Raw genomic sequence first — 17,442 nt, forward strand, 5'->3', positions numbered from 1 at the left:
CAGAAGTCTCGATCATTTCTAATTAGACTGTATCTGCAACTTCATTTCTTTAATTTGATTTCCCAAGTCACTTTATGTGGATAAGACTTATTAGGACCATTCACTAATTCATATTTGCATATGAGCTTGTTTGTATTTTCCCAACAAAAAAGTTTGCACCCTTATTCTCAGCTGGTAAGAGGGTTTTTTTTTTTTGGAGTTAGGTCACTGCAGGGAGAGTGCTAAGGGAGAATTCAGAGAAGTATTGAATAATTCATTGTATTATTTGTCTGTGTGCAGCAGCAAATAAAGAAGGAATATTGGTTCAAATGCACCATCTGTGGCTTAAAAGAACTAACCTTTTCCTTAGGGTAGGTGCACAGCCCAAATGTGCTCTGATATGGGAATAAAGAGAGGGTTAGCCTTTCCTAGATGATAAATCAATTTTCCCTAAGTGCCATTTTCCTGGCATATGCCAAGCAGATCAAAGATCTACCATTTATCCCTGACTGTGGATGTGATTCTGGGCAGTGTCTGTGCAGGAACAGAGAAGTCACCAAATCCTCTCCACCCTGGGTGAGAAGCATGAAAATGAGCAGAAAAAATGCAGGGCACTTTTTAGTGAAAGTCAGTGCATTCTCCTTTCCTTCTTTCAAATATCCTCCTGTTATCCATGAATGTGTTCACATGGGACCACATGCATGTCTATACGCTTAGACAGTCTTTCAGGGTGTCAAAATGGACAACAAAATGTTTTATTTTTTAGTATGTAGATAATTATGGGAACTATGGCTCGTATACCTACTTCCTCTTTACTCTCCACATCCTCATTATCCCAGTCTTTTTCAGCCTCTTCCTCTCCTTCACTTTCACTGTCACCTGGAGAAGTAGGAATGAAGCAGAGACAAAGGTGTTCAACCCAATATCCCTCTCACACCCCATAGAGAAATTTGTGTAAATTCCTCTACGTGTGCAACACAGTCCACAACCCACCACAGCCCTGATTAAAGCAAATCCCATTTGTTAATCTCATATAAATGAATTTGGCAGTAATTCACCCAGTTTTTAAAGCTCTGTTCTCTTGGACTCAAGCGCTGCCTTTCAAAACCATGACAAATGTCCCCGTGATATGGATCCAACTCATTTTACAAAGCAATACAGAGATTTTCTGCTTGGCTGCAATGATATTACAGAATGCTCTTAATCTGTATTATCTAGATTAGGGTGTTTTACTGCTATGATTGTGATAGTATTTCAGCATCTTCCACATGAAATTGAATGCAGCAGAAATTGCTTCTGTGGATCATGGAGCCTTTTCTGCAGAGTGGCTGTCCTGCCTGTGCCTGAGTTCTGCTTTCCAGCAAGAGCTCCCATCTTTTACTCATGCGGCATGACTGCTATCTGCTTTTGCTTTAGAAAGGGAAAAGGATAATAATTCTTGCAATTCTTTACTGAAAAAGCTGCAGGGCAGGTTATACCCCCCCAAGCAGCCAATGCACAGGCAAAATTATGTCTTCATCTGTTACTGGGGAGCAATGTCATCTCCAGGCTCTGCTATACCCACTTTGCTCCATTATTTTTTGGATAATAGAAGATTTTTTTTCCTTTTCCTTGCTCCTTTCCATCTTCTCTCATTTATTCTCCAAACAGACTTTAGCAGCTTCAAGAAAACCTGGGAGAAATTTCTTTCCTATTGAGTGACACTGTAGGTTATCAGATTAATTTTAACTAAACCTCAGGATTATGCCAAGTCTCTCTTCCCCAGATCCCACACTTAATTCTCATGTCATGCTCTTTTTCCTCCTTCTGAACTCACCATTTAGCCATTTACCTTCAGATCCCTCACATGGAGGTTCAGCATTGGCATTCCCAGGAAGAGGGAAGGAATAGGAACTCCTTACAGTCACCACAGGCAGATGCTCCTTGGGGTAGCATTTTCTCAGAATATGAGTGGCAGTGGTTATGATAGGATCCAGATTTTTACAAGATAAACAGTCCTAGGAAACAAAGGAGAACTACATTAAGAATAGTCTCTTACAACAGTCCTTCCTGTCACACATAATCCCCCAGAGCAGAGCCACTCTTCTGGTGAGAACATAATTCTCTTTACCACTCATGATTCACACCCATGAACTCCAGCAAAGAGTCATAATCTTGGTTTTCCAGTCCTATAAGACTTACAGGTTCGCCAATATAATAGAGTCGAGGAGTTTGGATAAAGGAATGATAGTGCTGCACAAAGGCAACGTGGTGCAGCTCTGAGAAAATTGCACCAATGGGTGCAATTCTGAGAAAACCCAGCCCTCAGATTTGCCCTAATACAGCACATCCAGAGCCAACTTCCACCAGAGTGACTGAGTCACAGGTGCAGTATCCTACCCAAACTCACAATTTTCAATCTGCCTCTCAGCATGTTTTCTTCAGTGGTTTGGAACTAAGACTGAGCCTATCAGAACAGGAATGCAACTTTTAAATAAGCAGCATGAGTGTGCTAAAAGGCAAAAGAGAAATATTGCAATACATTCTACTACCACTTCACAATTTTGCATCCCTGTGGCAGAAATAAAATGGAACAACCAAGAGGGAAGAACAGATACTTTGTGCCACTGTCTGAGAGCCCATAGTCAGGATTTGGGCTGGACAAAAAAAAAATGAGACAATCCAAACACTCAGCAGAACCAGGCAGAGGGCCAGAAGAACATAAAGAAAATAAAATGACCATTGGAACATAGGTCCAGCCTGACTAACCTGATCTTCTAGGAAAAGTGATACTGTCTAGTGGTGGACTTGACAGTGCTGGGATAAGGACTGGATTTGATATTAAAGGCCTTTTCCAATCAAAATGAGTCTGTGATTATAAAGTACTTTATCATAATCAGGAACAGGGGAATGGCTGTATTTGGGTTCTTTTGGTTGTAGAGGATTCTACTCTGTTTTCTCATGTATGATTGAATGGCATTATAAGATTCAGTGGGATTAACCAGGATTCCTGTTGGGAGGCTAAAAAAAATCATCTAAAGCTGACATGCTTACAAGACTCACTGCAAGAATTTTAATATGTATTTCTAGTTCTCTGGATGTTTGGAACTAGGGGGAGAGAAAATAAAATTATGAAAGCATCTCCAAGGAAAGTTTTATTATGGGTAGAGCAAGCACCAAAGAGAACTGGTTTCTATTTCTGTTTCAATTTATTCACTCCTTCATATGGTTGCCTTTGTTTGCTTGTTATTAAAGGAAAGATTAGGAAAGTTTGTCTACATGTGGGAACAGGCTAATATTCTTAACAGTCTACTAGTTTAGTTTACTAAAACTGATCTGTTTTTGCTAAAACAGTGAACACAGGACTGTTTAATTGCCTGCCTTGGGACAACCATTTTAATTCACTGCCAAGTGAATTTAAATAGTCAAGAACAAGGCATGTTCATCCAGAAAATGAACTTCAACACATGGAGTTACTCAATGATGCTATTTGAAAGTCATGTTTCTCTGTATGGCAAATTAGCTCACGAGTGCAAACAAGCCTTCAGATACCTTAGAGGGAATTTGTGGGACTGTTTTCATTACTGCTCATAAAGTGCTCTCAGATTCTAAGGCAACACTGTTTACAAATGACTGAAAAATATTACATCAGTGTATTGGAAAAGCCCTTTTGACTGACACCTGGGAAGCAGACTGGAGACTGTTCTGTATGTGTGTGAGCTATCCTGTTTATTTTTGTGGTGGGATAATGTGAATGAGGGAGGAGTAAATCCTTAGCTCAGAAAACTCATGTAAAGCTAACCCGGATTCAGATCTGCTTTTTAATCTCCACACTCAATCTTTCCTCCACTGACTCTAGAATAGAGCAGATATTATGGTATGTGATATATAAGGGAAAAAAGGAGGTTTCAATATGACAACAAGACAAAAGATAGTGATGCTGATGGATGCTCCTACTGGCAGGGAGTGGAACACAGGATAATATTATCCTAGAGTAGTATGGGAGGCTGAAGAGAAACAAGGCAAGCTTAAGAAACTAGATGGAAAAGTGATAAAATATCAAGACAACATTCCGTGCAGCAGTCTCTCCTAAAGCACATACAAACCTGTTTTCTTGTCTCGGAGCAGGCAGCTCTATCATTGCACACAAAACCAGACAGTGCTAATGTGAATATACCATTTAACTGTCAAGAAAATCTAAGTGCAGCTAGAAAAGGGAATGGGAACAGAAAATCCTTCCTTTCCATGAATGATTTCATTATCTAAAATTATTTTTTATTCCAGGTAGAAGTAGAATTCAAAATATCTCTAAATTCCCCTAAAATATCTCTAAACTCTGCTCAAACAGAGTAGCAGAAATAGAGTAGCAGTCACTTCTAATCTGTGTGAGGTGACAGTTTTTGAACTATTGGCTCTTCCTGTAAAGAAATAAGCTTAAGGGCTATAAAAAGCTCAGGGTATTTCATCTGTCCATCAGCCCAGACAATAGGCAGACAGAGAGGTTTCAATTGAAAACCAGCCCTGTAAATAGAATTTCCACTGGAGTTTAAAACAAACCTATCTTGGCAAAATGGTTTTCATTTCAATAAATATGTCTGTATTAGAAAAAAATAATAATAAAAGAGGAATTTAAGCAAAACTTTTCTAGCCAGATTTTAACACCTTAAAAACTTCATTAGCTGCTCAGAGTTTGGTCCAGGTTAATCATAGGTTAAGAGCCAGCACATTCCCTGAAGGACTAAAACAATGTCCTCACACAGAGTCATTCCTTTCCCAATCAGGAGTTGTTTGCCTTGTCCTGTCTTCATCTCTTTCTCTCTTGCTACAGCCCATTGTCCATCTCAGGAGACAATCTTTGCCATCTTCCCATCATGGAAGTTACGAAGATTTTCATGGCAGCAGCAGCCTCTCCCTCAGGTCAGGGTAGGGAAGAACATGAGTGAGACCTCCTAGAGCTGCCAGACTCCTGCCAACACTTCATGTCTTGGAGAGACACTGCAGGACTGACAATATCCCAAAGAATCAGTGAGAGAATACTGATTTGAATTTATTAACCTTGGTTACCTCTTGTCCAAGGTCTCCCTAATAGCACACACTGGGAAAAAAAGCAAACTGGAGGCCCCTGAAGCTTGTCATTTCCGCTCCACTTCTGACCTTTGGAAGGATTAGCATTATCAGTGTTTACTGCAGCCTTGGTATGTCATTTCCTGTTTGCTCACCCAAGGTGACCCCACGTTGGCACTTCCCACGAGCTGCTCCCAGGCTGAGCTATCAGGAGGTGTTAGCTCAGAAAGCTTCGTGGGCTGTGGAAGGTTCCTGAGAGGGAACCAGCCAACATCCACCCCAAAGCAGCTGTTTCCATCCACCCCATTCACGTTTCTTCAGACCAGGGACTTCTCATGAACAGAGGCCATAATCCCTTGGGAGGTCTGCTGGCTCTGGCCACCTCATCCTACCTAAAGGAAAGGTCAATTCTTCATGAGGAAAGTGGAGTGAAAAAATCCCAGAAGTCTCCCATACACTGCTGGTAAGAAATGACTCACAGAGGAATCCTTCATGACAGTGATGGAAAAGGGGAAGAAATAAACACACTGAATCATAAGGCAGTGGATTTTTTTTAAGGGAGAAGGAGATAGGCTTTTCTTTCTGATGGTTCTAGAGTGAGACAATGCATAACCATTAAGAATGACAATGGAAACACTCCAATGGAATCACACAGGTGATATTCTCCAAGTTCAAAGCAAGCTAAGGAAGCATCTTGCTGAGAGACTGAGGAAACTCTCACTGTTCTGTACCTGCCTTTTCTATACCTTATAAGTATCCCATCCTCAGGACCATGGCATCTTTCTTGAACTCACATTAATGTTTCACAAGATTAAAATTTAACCTCGTGAAAAACTGTAGATGGATGTTTCTCACTAGGAAAGGCTTAGCTAAATGAGCATTTTGTTTTAAAGGCTGATTGAGTGGAATTATCTGGATATTGTAAAGGAAAATCTCACAAAAGACCTAAGCAATTCCCCTATAGAGATATTGCATTATTCTTCAGGGGGAGAAGTCCAAGCAGGCAGCAGGATATACAGGGAAAGAGAAAAGAAGCACTGAAAGCATGAACTAGAATTCCCATGTGTCTCATAGGAATTAAGATTTGTTTTAAACTGAAACATTTCAGCCTTTCTAAACTACTAACTGTGTAAAAGTCAATAGCTCTTAATGTTATCACTTTTTTCATCTATATCTCCTATCCTGAATTTATATAACCACAGAATTTCCTGCAGTGGGATGCAGAGCCCAGCCCTAACCACCAAATCACCTCATTTAAACACAAAAGGCACCAATTATTTACCTGCACACTTGTGAAGAGAATCTCCATTCCCCGGGAACCAAAGAAAGTCTCCCTGCCCAGCTGGATGTTGGTGATGTACTTCAGGCAAAGCAGGAGACCCCTACGAATGTAGATGTAGTTGTTGGAGACATCATTGCGGTGCCAGTCTTGGTAGAGCCTCAGCAATTCACCCAGGTAGCCTCTGTTCACTGCCCGCCGGCTGTTTGACTCTGAAAAGGAGAGAAAAGATTCATTAAACTCTTTCCTGTTTGGTAATTGTGGCTACTCAGTGCTTGAACTCAGACTTTAACACCTGCTCATTCTGACTTAATGGTCTCAGTTTAAAAAAAACACAACTTTTTAACCTTTTTTTTATTATTATTTAAAATGTTATTTTCGAAACATGTCCTATGTTCTAGGAACAATACATGAAAAAAAAAATAAAAAACACAACAGTGTCATGTCTGGAAACAGGAACCCTCTAGATGAACCAAACCATAAGTCTGTATCTCTTTCCAAATGCTAATAAACCAAATTCCAGTTGCAGCACCACAAGATTTCCTGAAACTACCAAAGCTCCTGAGCTGTGAGAAAAGTTGAATAAAGTAAGAGTAGTCAACATAAAATCTTCACATAGTGCTGCATTTCAGTCCTGAGAGAACACCTTGCTGAGATCAACAAATTCAAAAACCTTGTGGCTGTATAGTCCTGTCACAGCCAGAGAAATTATATTTAACTTCTAAATGTATTCCCACTAATACCTGTATAATGAAAGCCATGAATCAAGTGATTCTGAAAACCCACAGTATTTAAAAATTAACAAAACACCAACATGAGCAATAGCAGTTTGGGCTTCTTTTCTGTTGCTTTCTGGCTCCAAGATTTAAAAAGTCACATTCAGATTTTTAAAGGCTTTACTGTATGGGCAAGAAAATCACAAAAAAAAAATTAAAAATAAAAATTATAAAAATATAGAAGGAGATCTACTATATTCCCTTAATCATGTAGCTTGAGGATATCAGACTGAAAGGAGAAGATGATAAAGCTTGTGATATAATACAAATTCTGCTGAGTTTCTAAACCCATTCCTTGCCCTGGCCCTTAGGATGAACATGAAGCCATACCAGACTCCAGACTCCCTTCCCTTTAAACCAAGCCTGCCTAAATTCTCCTGACTGGTGCTGACATTCCTTGCTGTGACACACATTAAAAGCTGTCAGGAGCTCAGTAATCAACTCGAGGGGGCCAGGTAGCATATGCAAGGCAGGAGCTCAGCCCTCTGAATACCAATCAGCACTTGCAGCTCACAGCAGATGGATCTTGGTACAGGCTGCTCCAGGGCTGGTGGGCTCCAATCCATTCCCACTTCATTAAACAAAGTGCCAGAACCTCTCACACCTGGGGATTCACAGGACAGGAGAAGCAGCTAGAGGTTAAGTGAGAGGATGGAAAGATGCTGCCTGAAGAAAATCAGCAACAAGAGAAGCCACAGAAGGAATAAGCAGGAAGCAGCATGGGCAGCAAACTCAATCAGTGATGAAGTAGATGGAGAAGTTGGAAAGGGGAAAGAAGACCCTGGAGTCGTTTCTGTCTGTTCTCTGTAGCAGACTAGCAAACCCTTACCTGGAGGAGAGATTGGACAGTTTTTCTGCTACCTGGCCTGGTCCTGCAATTTTCTCTGCTATTGGCACCAACCAACCCAGACTGCCAACTCATTTTACTGCTGCTCTGCACCTTCCCACCACTCTGCTGTCATGCCCCTGCACTGACCAGCTGCTCCCACTGCAATTCCAGTCCTGCACAGCTCTGCCCAGGCTCCCACACCTTGGCCTGCAGCTCTCCAGCACTGCCTGTCCTTGCTGGTAACCACCCACACTAACTCTGCATTCTGAGACTCAATGGTTGTCAGCATGGAGAAGGTCACCCTCCTCCTCTGACCTTCACTCTGTGTTTCTGTTTTCTATTTGACTCTCCACGAGAAAACTTTAATTGCTTGAGAATCCCTTATCAATCTCAATGATTTTATTCATGATTTCCTGTTAATCCTCGACCAGCTGTCATGTTTACTAACCTGCAGGATGACTAACCCCTTAAATCAGTCAATCTTCCTTGAAGAATTACTCAGGAAGCTCTGTAAAAGTCAATAAGTGTATAAAACATGACAAGAAGAAGAAGAGAGTTGGGGAGCATAAGGTAGGGACAATTTAGATCAGACCCAGAGCTTCCCTGAGCTGTTCAGGGACAGATGAAATTGGACTAGATCTTGGGTTTTATAGCCTCTAGCACTCAGAGCTTGAAGTCTAAGCTTTCTGTGTGAATGTCAATAGGAAGAGGGGAAAACCAGGAAGCATTGTATGTAGAGCTTCTTGGGGAATTTATTGGAAAAAAAATAAATTCTCTCAAAGTCTGTTTGTGATCTTTTAAGAGAGATTTCTACATTTGAATCTCAGCTCCATAGGGACCAGAACACACAACTGTCCTATTCTTTAGTTTTAATACTTGTTGAAAAGCGTGCAGGAAGGTGAGCAGAATAATTTTGCTGTTTCCTCACATGTTTTCTGTAGTACTTTACCACCTTCAGGATCAAAACTGTCTCTTTTCAAAATGAAGCTGAGGTAGTCTATTCTGTGAGAAAGAGATGGAGAGGCAGGACTACAGTTTCCTGAACCCTTTGATCAAAAGCAATGAGAATTAATTGCTGAAGGGGCAAAAAACACATTCATTTTGTTTCTCCTGTCTGATTTCATTGATTCTCCTCCGCTCTCCTGTGCTGTCAGTGTTTTTCTTAATTTTTTCTTCCATTTTTTTCAGTTCTACAGTCAATAAAGTAGTGAATAAATGAAAGAGGAAGTATGCCAAGATCTCCAGAAGGCAGAATGGAGAAAAGGAGGCCTCCCCACCTGTCTGTGTCTGTTGGTCTCTCCATCTAGGGATGCACCAGCATGGGTATCTATCTATATTTTGGCACAAATACAGATGGTGGAAATGAATCATACAGGTACAAGCAGCACTGCACAGATTTGTAGGCAGCAAGAACCACCCCTCCTGGGGTGAGTGTGTACAATCTGTGTGGTAAGTGGCAAAATGTCCTGTCTTTTGACCCTCTTCCTGATAATCTTTTGTCAGGCCCTTTCCTTCTCCCTGGGTATGGTCAGTGGTCAGTGGAAATGGAAGTTTTTCTACCACGCAGCTTTCAGACGTGCCCAGGGATGGGGCTTCCCACTTTGAGTGAACTGAAGGGATTCCTCTCTTGTGAGGCCATCAGTGGGAATTCAACACCAACTCCAAAAAAAAAAAACCTGTTTTGGTTAAAGACTGGGCTGATCAGATTAACAGCAAAAGCCTGACTATCCATCAACTACTTTAAGCTATAAATATCTGCTGCCTTCAGATGAGCTGTCCCTCTGTAGCAGCTGGATGTGTGGCACTGACCTCCCCTTGAGCAGGGACAGCTCTCAGGGTTACCTCTCAAGGCTGAGGGATCCCTTGCTTGACACCAGACATGGATGGGTTGATGACATTTTATATTGAATTTATATGCTCATCTTTGTATCCCATTCTAACCTTAGGTGTAGTAAATAGTCGAGTACTGCCCTCCAATCCATCTGTACTTAATAGATGTTTTACATACCCAGGTTTACTGATTGAAACTAAACTAACTACTAGATCAGACCTGTCTGAGCAATCTCAGACTCTTTCTGTGACAGTCTGTCTTCCTAATTTTATCCTGCCATCTCTGACAGGGGAGCACTGTCTCCACCACCACCCCAAACGTGTCCCTGGAATCCTATTTTCTTTGCAAGAGTTTCAATTCTGCCTAATTTCACTGGGGTGAAAGGAAATCATTCAGTGCCTTCTTAGTTTCCATATTTCTAGACCTGCCCCTCCATTTGTGGCTTCCAGGGCAGTGCTGCTCATCAGTGAAAGTTTGAGCACTGCAGCTCAGGACATGGGACCTGAATCACCTACTCAGTTCACCAGAAACATCTGACGTGAATCTCCAGCCAACCAGCAGAATCCTCAAATGGTTAAAGCTGCAGCTGAATCAGCAAGGGGATCTCACTAGAAAGAAATCCCCAGTTTTGATGGAATTTTCATTCTGTAGTGGGGGCCTAAAGTCAGGTTTTCAGTCCAGTAGATGAAAGCTTCATGAGCACCAGTGCTACTGGGGACATTTCTGGAGCCCTCTTTGCAATCCAGTCCCCTTTGAAGTGTTTGCCAAGAACACGGGCACCACTGGAAAACATGCAGTGTATTTAATCACAAAACTGAATTACCGTCAACCTGAAATATGATGAGCAATGTGCTGCTTACCAGGCAGAACAAAGAGATATTTATCTTTCTGTCTATCTGCTTAAATCTCTTTGTTGATGCCACTCAGCTGATTCATTATGCCAAGAACATACATTGCTACGGCTTGGAGATAAGAATACTCTGCTAAATTAACCCTATGGCCCCTAAAGCAGTGAAAGGAATAAGAAAAACCCCAACTTCCCCACTCTGCTCTAGTGATTGCCTCTTGGGAATGAAAAACACAAGATATCTCCTCCAGCAAAGAGAACACAGCTGTTTTATTCGGTCATTGAGAGGCCATTTTTGCAGTGAAAAGCACAAGGGCTCTCTGTAGAAACAAAATTAATTGTCCTCATGAAGAAACCGGCTCACACATGAAGTGCTGGGATCACTTCAGACCCAGTGGGCACCACAGCAAGAAGATGATATCAGCTCAAATCATGTTGGAAGCCAGAAAACTGCCCTGTACTTTTGCCCTAAATAGTCTCTCTTTTTACCTTTGATTTCAGTTTCACAGTATCTCCTGGTTGCAACTCATCAGAAAAACAGAAATAAAAATTAAAAACAAAAATACAGTTACAAAAATCTACAGTGCAATATTTCCAATGGTTTGAAAGAGTTTTAATAAGGACACCAGAATTTGGAAGACTTCCTCAAATTCAGGCACTGAATTTTCTGAAGTCATATCATCACTGGAGGCACAAACACTGCCCATGCCAAGATAAGGAGATAAACAATCATTATTAAGGATGTCAACAGAGAATAATTCAGCTCCTCAACACTTAGTTTTCATTACACCCACTCTGAGAGGCAAAACACCAGGAAGTTGCCATGCCCAAGGAGGTAAAGCCAACATTTTTCTCTGGAGCACTGAGTTACTTTCAGTTTGGGATACATCTATCAATGAAGAGTCTTGGGGAAGGGAATATAAAGTTCATAGAAAAATTATTTTCTTTCCCACAAAGTGGCTCTTCTCAAAGAGATAAAAGTATAGAATCAAGACTGTTCGCGTTCTGAAATTCAGGAAGAAAAGACAGACACAATGCTTGGTTTATATTACCATGAAAGGAAAAAATTCAACTCTGATTGCAATACCCGACAAGATGTGATCATGGATTTGGAGACAGACTGACACTGGAGTTTGAATCCAGAGATGGATAATAAAGACTTAGCTGATGATGAGAGATGGGCACCTGGTGCAGCATGAGGCAAATCCCAGACATTGTGCTGTTCGCTACAGAAACTGGGATGGTTTAACAATGGGATATTTCTACTTGAGATCAAAGTCCTGACTCACTAGATCTGTTGTCAAGCATTATGAATTCAGTTGTAGAGAGTGCAGGCCTTTCACACACCCTAATCTGCTTCTGTGCTAGAACATCACTTTCTCTTCCTTAGAGTTACTTGCCCCTCCTTGATGCCAACATAAAAGGAAAAGAATGACAATGATTATTTTATCCCAGCAGCCACAAAATATAATTCTTATGGTTTAATAAAAAAAAGAAGTGGATGAAAGGTTAAATAAGAGTTAGTTGATGGAAGATGGGGAGGAATGAGTAGGAAATGAGAAATGAAAGGATGTGGGGGAAGGCAAGAAGATAAAGACAGCAAAAGGAAGATTTAGAAAGAGAGAGGGGAAAGGCCATCAGCAGTAACTGTTGTTAGCACACAGAATTGTCTTGATGAAATAAGCACCATCAGGAGGTCACCACAACCTGTCTTTTTAAATTGCTCATCACAATTTTACCAGGCAAGCCTTGCACCAAGGGCCCTGCCCGTTTCCCTTTTCCCTCAATATCCGCTCAGCCAATGCCTCTGAGACCAGCTCCAGCTAATTTCCTTAAAGACATGCAAGCTGGTAATTCTGGGAAGCACAGATAGTCAGGAATAACAAACACGACCAAAATTAGATTAAAATAACCTGCTAATAAACAAATTACTCACCCAAAATACACATTGGATTAGGCACGGTGGGGATCCCTATAATCACATCGCCACCGTGTGGCTCCTGCTCCCTCACATCCCCTCCAGCCTCAACACCCCTGGCTTGGGTTTGTCTGTGCTTGGATAGCAGCTGTCCAGTTTTATTCCACTGGCCCCAAACTGGGAATGGTTTGCCTGGTTTATTCTGGGGTTTGGGTTCACTGAAAGCAATGGATGCCATGGCTAAGAGTGCCCTGGAGGGCATCCCATGCCTCTGAGTGCTGCTCAAACAGGCTCCAGCCCCTCCACACCTGTCTCCAAGACACAGGAGTGCTTCACAATGAGCTCCTCAGGCCTTAATACAGAGCTGAATAAAGATATGAAGACACGTGTACAGAGAAGAAGTAGAGAAAAGCCAAAAGAGGCTGGAAAAAACATGTTCACTCTGGGATAGAGAAAGGAGACTTTGAGAAAGTTGCAGTGCCTTACCCCACCTCAGTTTATCTACAGCTATCAGGATCTGCCTCCTCCTCCCCACCCTAGGCTGTAGTGAGCACCTAGAAACTGAAGAAGGAAGAATGGACATGAGTAACACTGGAAAGTTTGACTGTAACGTCAAAGAGAAGGACAAAAATTCCCCTGATGCTCTCACGGCAATTCAGCACCACTACAGGTATTTACCAATCAGAATGTTCAGCCTTATCATAAAGTCAGAATTAACATGATGGGGAGAGAACAGATATTAAAAAAGCACCAAGGCAATGGAGGAAGAACTTGCTGTGAGCTGTGTGCTGCATGGATGTGGGTATGGCAGGTGGAGAACAGCAACTGGGAGAGCAGCATGCAAGGATTGGTAAAATACTCTGGGATGTTTGCAAAGTGATAAGTCAGGAGTGAGATGATCAGACAAGAAAGGTCTTCTCCATATCAGTAATCTGAGCTTTCACTGATAGAAAGGTGCAGCACTGCCATCAGAAGGGACTTAAACTTCTACCCCTTCGTTATTCACCAGCTCTTTAGTTATCACCACATGGCAATCTGGATACAGGGACACAGGACAACCAAGGCCTCTCATCTCTCACTGGGTGGGTCTCCAAGCATTTTTTTCCCTGTCGTGGATGAAGCACAAGTTTGTTGTGTTCCATCACTTATTTCTTTACTTCCTTTGAATCACAGCAGCAATAATTTCCCAGCTCCATCTGGAGTGGTAATTTTTTCTTAAGCTGATATCTCTTTTCCAGGCATATCCTGCTTCTTGCAGTAATGCACCTGATAAGTGAGCATTTAGCATCAGCTTCTGTTAGGAAGAAGACAGAAGCCAAACAGTTTCTAGCCAGCCCATGGCTCTGCAGGTGGACTAAGTTTCAAGTAGAGCTTATGGAAGCCTGAGATGAAGATGGATGTTTCTGAATCCATCGGGGAGACACACTGCCATCTGCCTGCTCCCTTTAAAACTGCTTTCTCAGTGCAGCTCTGCTAAAAGCAAGAGGGACACTGAACCTCCAGCACAGCCCCGTGTAAAACCATAATGCCCTGGATCACTTTGTGCTGAAACACTCAAGGACAGACCTGCAGGGATACCCCCAGAATGGTCACGTTCTTGTCCTGTCTGTCTTACAGCCTTCAGCACCATCAAAATACAATCTCCCCACCATTTCCCTGCAAGCAGGTTACTGGAAATTGAAAAAAAAAAAAATAATCAGTCCACCAACTCACTACTGTAGCACTTTCCAGGATTCCTCCTTCCATTTAGTTTGTATCCCAACTAAAACACACTCAGGTGCTTTTCTGTGAACAGCTTTACCCCCTGTTTTCATAAGCAATTTTCAAGTGCTTTAGCATTCACCAGATTTGATTCTTAGCTTTCCAAGAACCCCTGCACCACCTAAATGAAATGAGCCCAGGGCCACAAATATGTTAACTGTGACAGAGAAAGATGCCCTGGTGCAATCCTGAAAAGGAATTCATTGCTTTTCCAAGCAGGGTGAATTTATCTCAAGGAACCAGAGCTGTATCTCACATCTCCTGACCCACACTTCCCAAAAGACACAACCTGCTCATTTGTATGCAGCTACCAGAGCAGTCTGCTCCAAAAGCCTGGAGCTTCTCATGCCCTGAACCACAGGACAAGGAGAAAACTAGAATACATTCTTGGCCACTCAGAACTGCAGAAATCATCCAAAAAAAAACAGTTCGGGCTGACTTCTGGTACACAATGCTCTATTTGATTTTACAGAATCAGCATAATTTCCTAAATTCCAGCTCCAGTACCTTTAAAATAAACAAAATAGCTGAAAATAGACAATGTCTTTTCCTAAAATCACTTTACCAATCACAACCAAACAACATTGCTGTTTTTACATCCTTTCCCCTTTCCATGGAAGAAACAACAAACTGGGAAAGGCAAATAAGTATTTGTCACTGGCTGGAGAAATTCCCCATTCCTCCCCTTGTACCAAACCTCAGCACAACCAATGCTCCCTGAATACTCAAAATAAGGGTCCAGCCCATGCTCTCTGGGCACTCAGGGCACCATCTCCCACAGGGCTGGGAGTGCTCCAAGAATCAGCACTGGTACAGGAAACTCCTGCACTACTGCCCCTTTCCTGTGCATTGCTCTTTGGGACCAAGGGATGAGGGAATACCAAGGGAGATTGAGGTTCAATGGGATCATTCTGTCCAGCAGCACAGCACAGAAAGGAAAGTCAGAAAGAATATGAAGAAAAAAGCTTACTTGATTTCAGCAGAGCTGCCAGAGCCCCAATGGCTGCCCTGGGGAAAGAAGAGAGATGGAGAAATAATGTCAATTTCTTCAATAATTTGTGTAACCTTCATCTTCACAGTGTTCTGGGCCAGGCTTCCCAGATGGTCTAAACTGACAGCTTATGATGGACTTTGACAGAACTGCAATGTTTTACCCCAACAGAGGATCCAGCTTCTGCAGCTGACTCAGTTATTCTAAAAGACTATTAGCCCTCTAGCTTTACTGTTACACTGATTTGTAGTGACCATTAAAATTTCAAGCAACACCCACAAAGTGATCTAACAAGGTTTTTAAACTGCTGCCCCAGAGCTTTTTCTTTGTACCAGGGACGGAGCACATGCCCACTCCAGACACAAGTGCATCAGCAGATAACTTCCATATCAAGCTGGGACATCAGTGTCAATATTTCCAGCAAAATTCCTCCTTTTTCTATTTTCCCAAAACAAGCTTCACCTCTATCCTTCCTCCCAGCTTTAACTGAAAACAAAATTGAATTTCTTTCAATTGAAAGAAATTCAATTGCATTGCAGGGTATGTGGAGGGCCCCACTCAGAGGAAGACTGGTGGGAAAGGTGCTAAAGGTCTGTAGTAAAACTGCTTGCAGTGAGTAAAGGCAGGGACATTTCTGAGGACTTTCTGTGTCATTTAATTGTGCAGGTAAGCAAGTGATCCTCCCTGAGCCAGCACAGCACTGGTTTGACTGGGAGCTGGTCACTAAAATTTGCAGCTTGAGAAGCTGAACTGAGACATCATTGCTCCCCAACTTCTGGAGGCAAGTTCCTTCCTCATGCGGTAAAATCTCCATCCTACTTGTCTCACAGAAGACTTTCTTTTCCAGTCATGTTCTGCTGGAGCAAGATCCCTGTTCTAACATGGCTTACTGCTGTGAAGTTTCAAGTGCCCAGAGCTGATTAAATAAATACCACTATAAAACCCTCCATGTGCAAGGATTCCTTAAAATGTAATCTCTTTACAACCCAATCCCCAAATAAAATTGTATTAAATTCCATACTGAGCCAATTATCATCCTGCAGCAAATAAATATTTTTTGTCACCAAGCTCCTGTTCATTGTGTGTCCTGACAGCAGCTGAGACTAAGATTCAAGAGCTGGTTCTTGCTGATACTGGGTCAACATCTCCATCTAAAGTCATTTTTTCATAATGAATCTGTCAGAGTTCAACAACAGCTTTACAAACTGCAAAGAAAATGCACTCAAATACTGACAGAACAGGAAATCAGTAGCTAAAAATCTCACCAGTGGAAGCACAGTCAGGCTTTCATTACTTCTTTAGCTCCAACTGAACAGCAATCATTCAGATGATGGAAGAGTAATGTCATACCCCAGCTATTCAGCCTGTTCAGAAAAGGAACACTCTATAGCCACTGATCACTCAGTGTCTCCCCAGGTTTAAAGTCTGGGACAAAGTAAACAACTCTAAGCAAGTTAAAATTCCACCCAGAGCATCTCCTAAAGTTCACACTCTGGTATGTGTCTTTATAAAGAGACTGCTATGCATACCTATATTTTACAAGCCTAATGTGATGTCTCAATCACCTGCCAGAGCAGCAGAGCAATGAAGGAATGACCAGAGTATCTCTGGCTCCAAGCAGAAGAGTTCTCAGGATTTCCTCTGGGCATCTGTTTTATGTTGTGGGTGCTGATGAGCATTGCTAAGAGTTTCAGCAGATCTACACTACTGCCATAAAGACAACAGTGCCAGCAAACCTCCCATCAGAGAACAAATCAGCAAATCTGGATCTCCCAAAACTTTTTGAGGTGTGGGGTGGGGGGGGGGGGTTGGTCTGTGAACCAGACAATTCATCCTCAAAAGATTCCAGAATTTCCAGAGCATGTTCTCAGTCTAATCTCCAGTTCCAACTCTCTAGGCAGGGGCGAGATGCAGACCCATTAGACTGACTCCAATGATATGCATTGCTTTAGAACAGGTTTTGAGATGAAAAAAACACCATAAAAGACATGAGGATAGACTGCAAAACAGGTAAAATAAGTTTAAGGGATAAAACAGACTTACTAAGACAAATAAAGCATTTGATATAGTGCCACACTGAAAATTACTAGCCAAACTGGAGAATGTGGGGATTAGTATAAGAATTACAATGTGGGAAAGGAATTGGTTAAAGACCCAATGACAGGAGTTGTGCTGGAAGAGGAATTAT

General features: G+C 41.9%; 1 protein-coding gene across 2 annotated transcripts in view; it reads right to left on the reverse strand.

Moving 5' to 3' along the window:
• The window catches only part of AGBL1 (AGBL carboxypeptidase 1), a 265,892-nt gene that overhangs the window by 204,985 nt on the left and 43,465 nt on the right, over positions 1-17,442 (reverse strand). Inside the window, exons 6-9 of one of the 2 annotated variants that reach the window (XM_083870758.1) lie at positions 15,234-15,271; positions 6,305-6,513; positions 1,811-1,976; positions 785-858 (exon numbers count right to left, since the gene is read on the reverse strand). In XM_083870758.1, coding sequence (XP_083726884.1) covers positions 785-858; positions 1,811-1,976; positions 6,305-6,513; positions 15,234-15,271 — 487 coding nt within the window. Of the gene's footprint in view, positions 1-784; positions 859-1,795; positions 1,977-6,304; positions 6,514-15,233; positions 15,272-17,442 lie in introns of those variants that run through there. The other variant, XM_083870757.1, reaches the window with a different exon arrangement.

This window comes from Zosterops lateralis (genome assembly GCF_965231275.1).
Source record: "Zosterops lateralis genome assembly, chromosome: 13".
Taxonomy (NCBI): Eukaryota; Metazoa; Chordata; class Aves; order Passeriformes; family Zosteropidae; genus Zosterops; species Zosterops lateralis.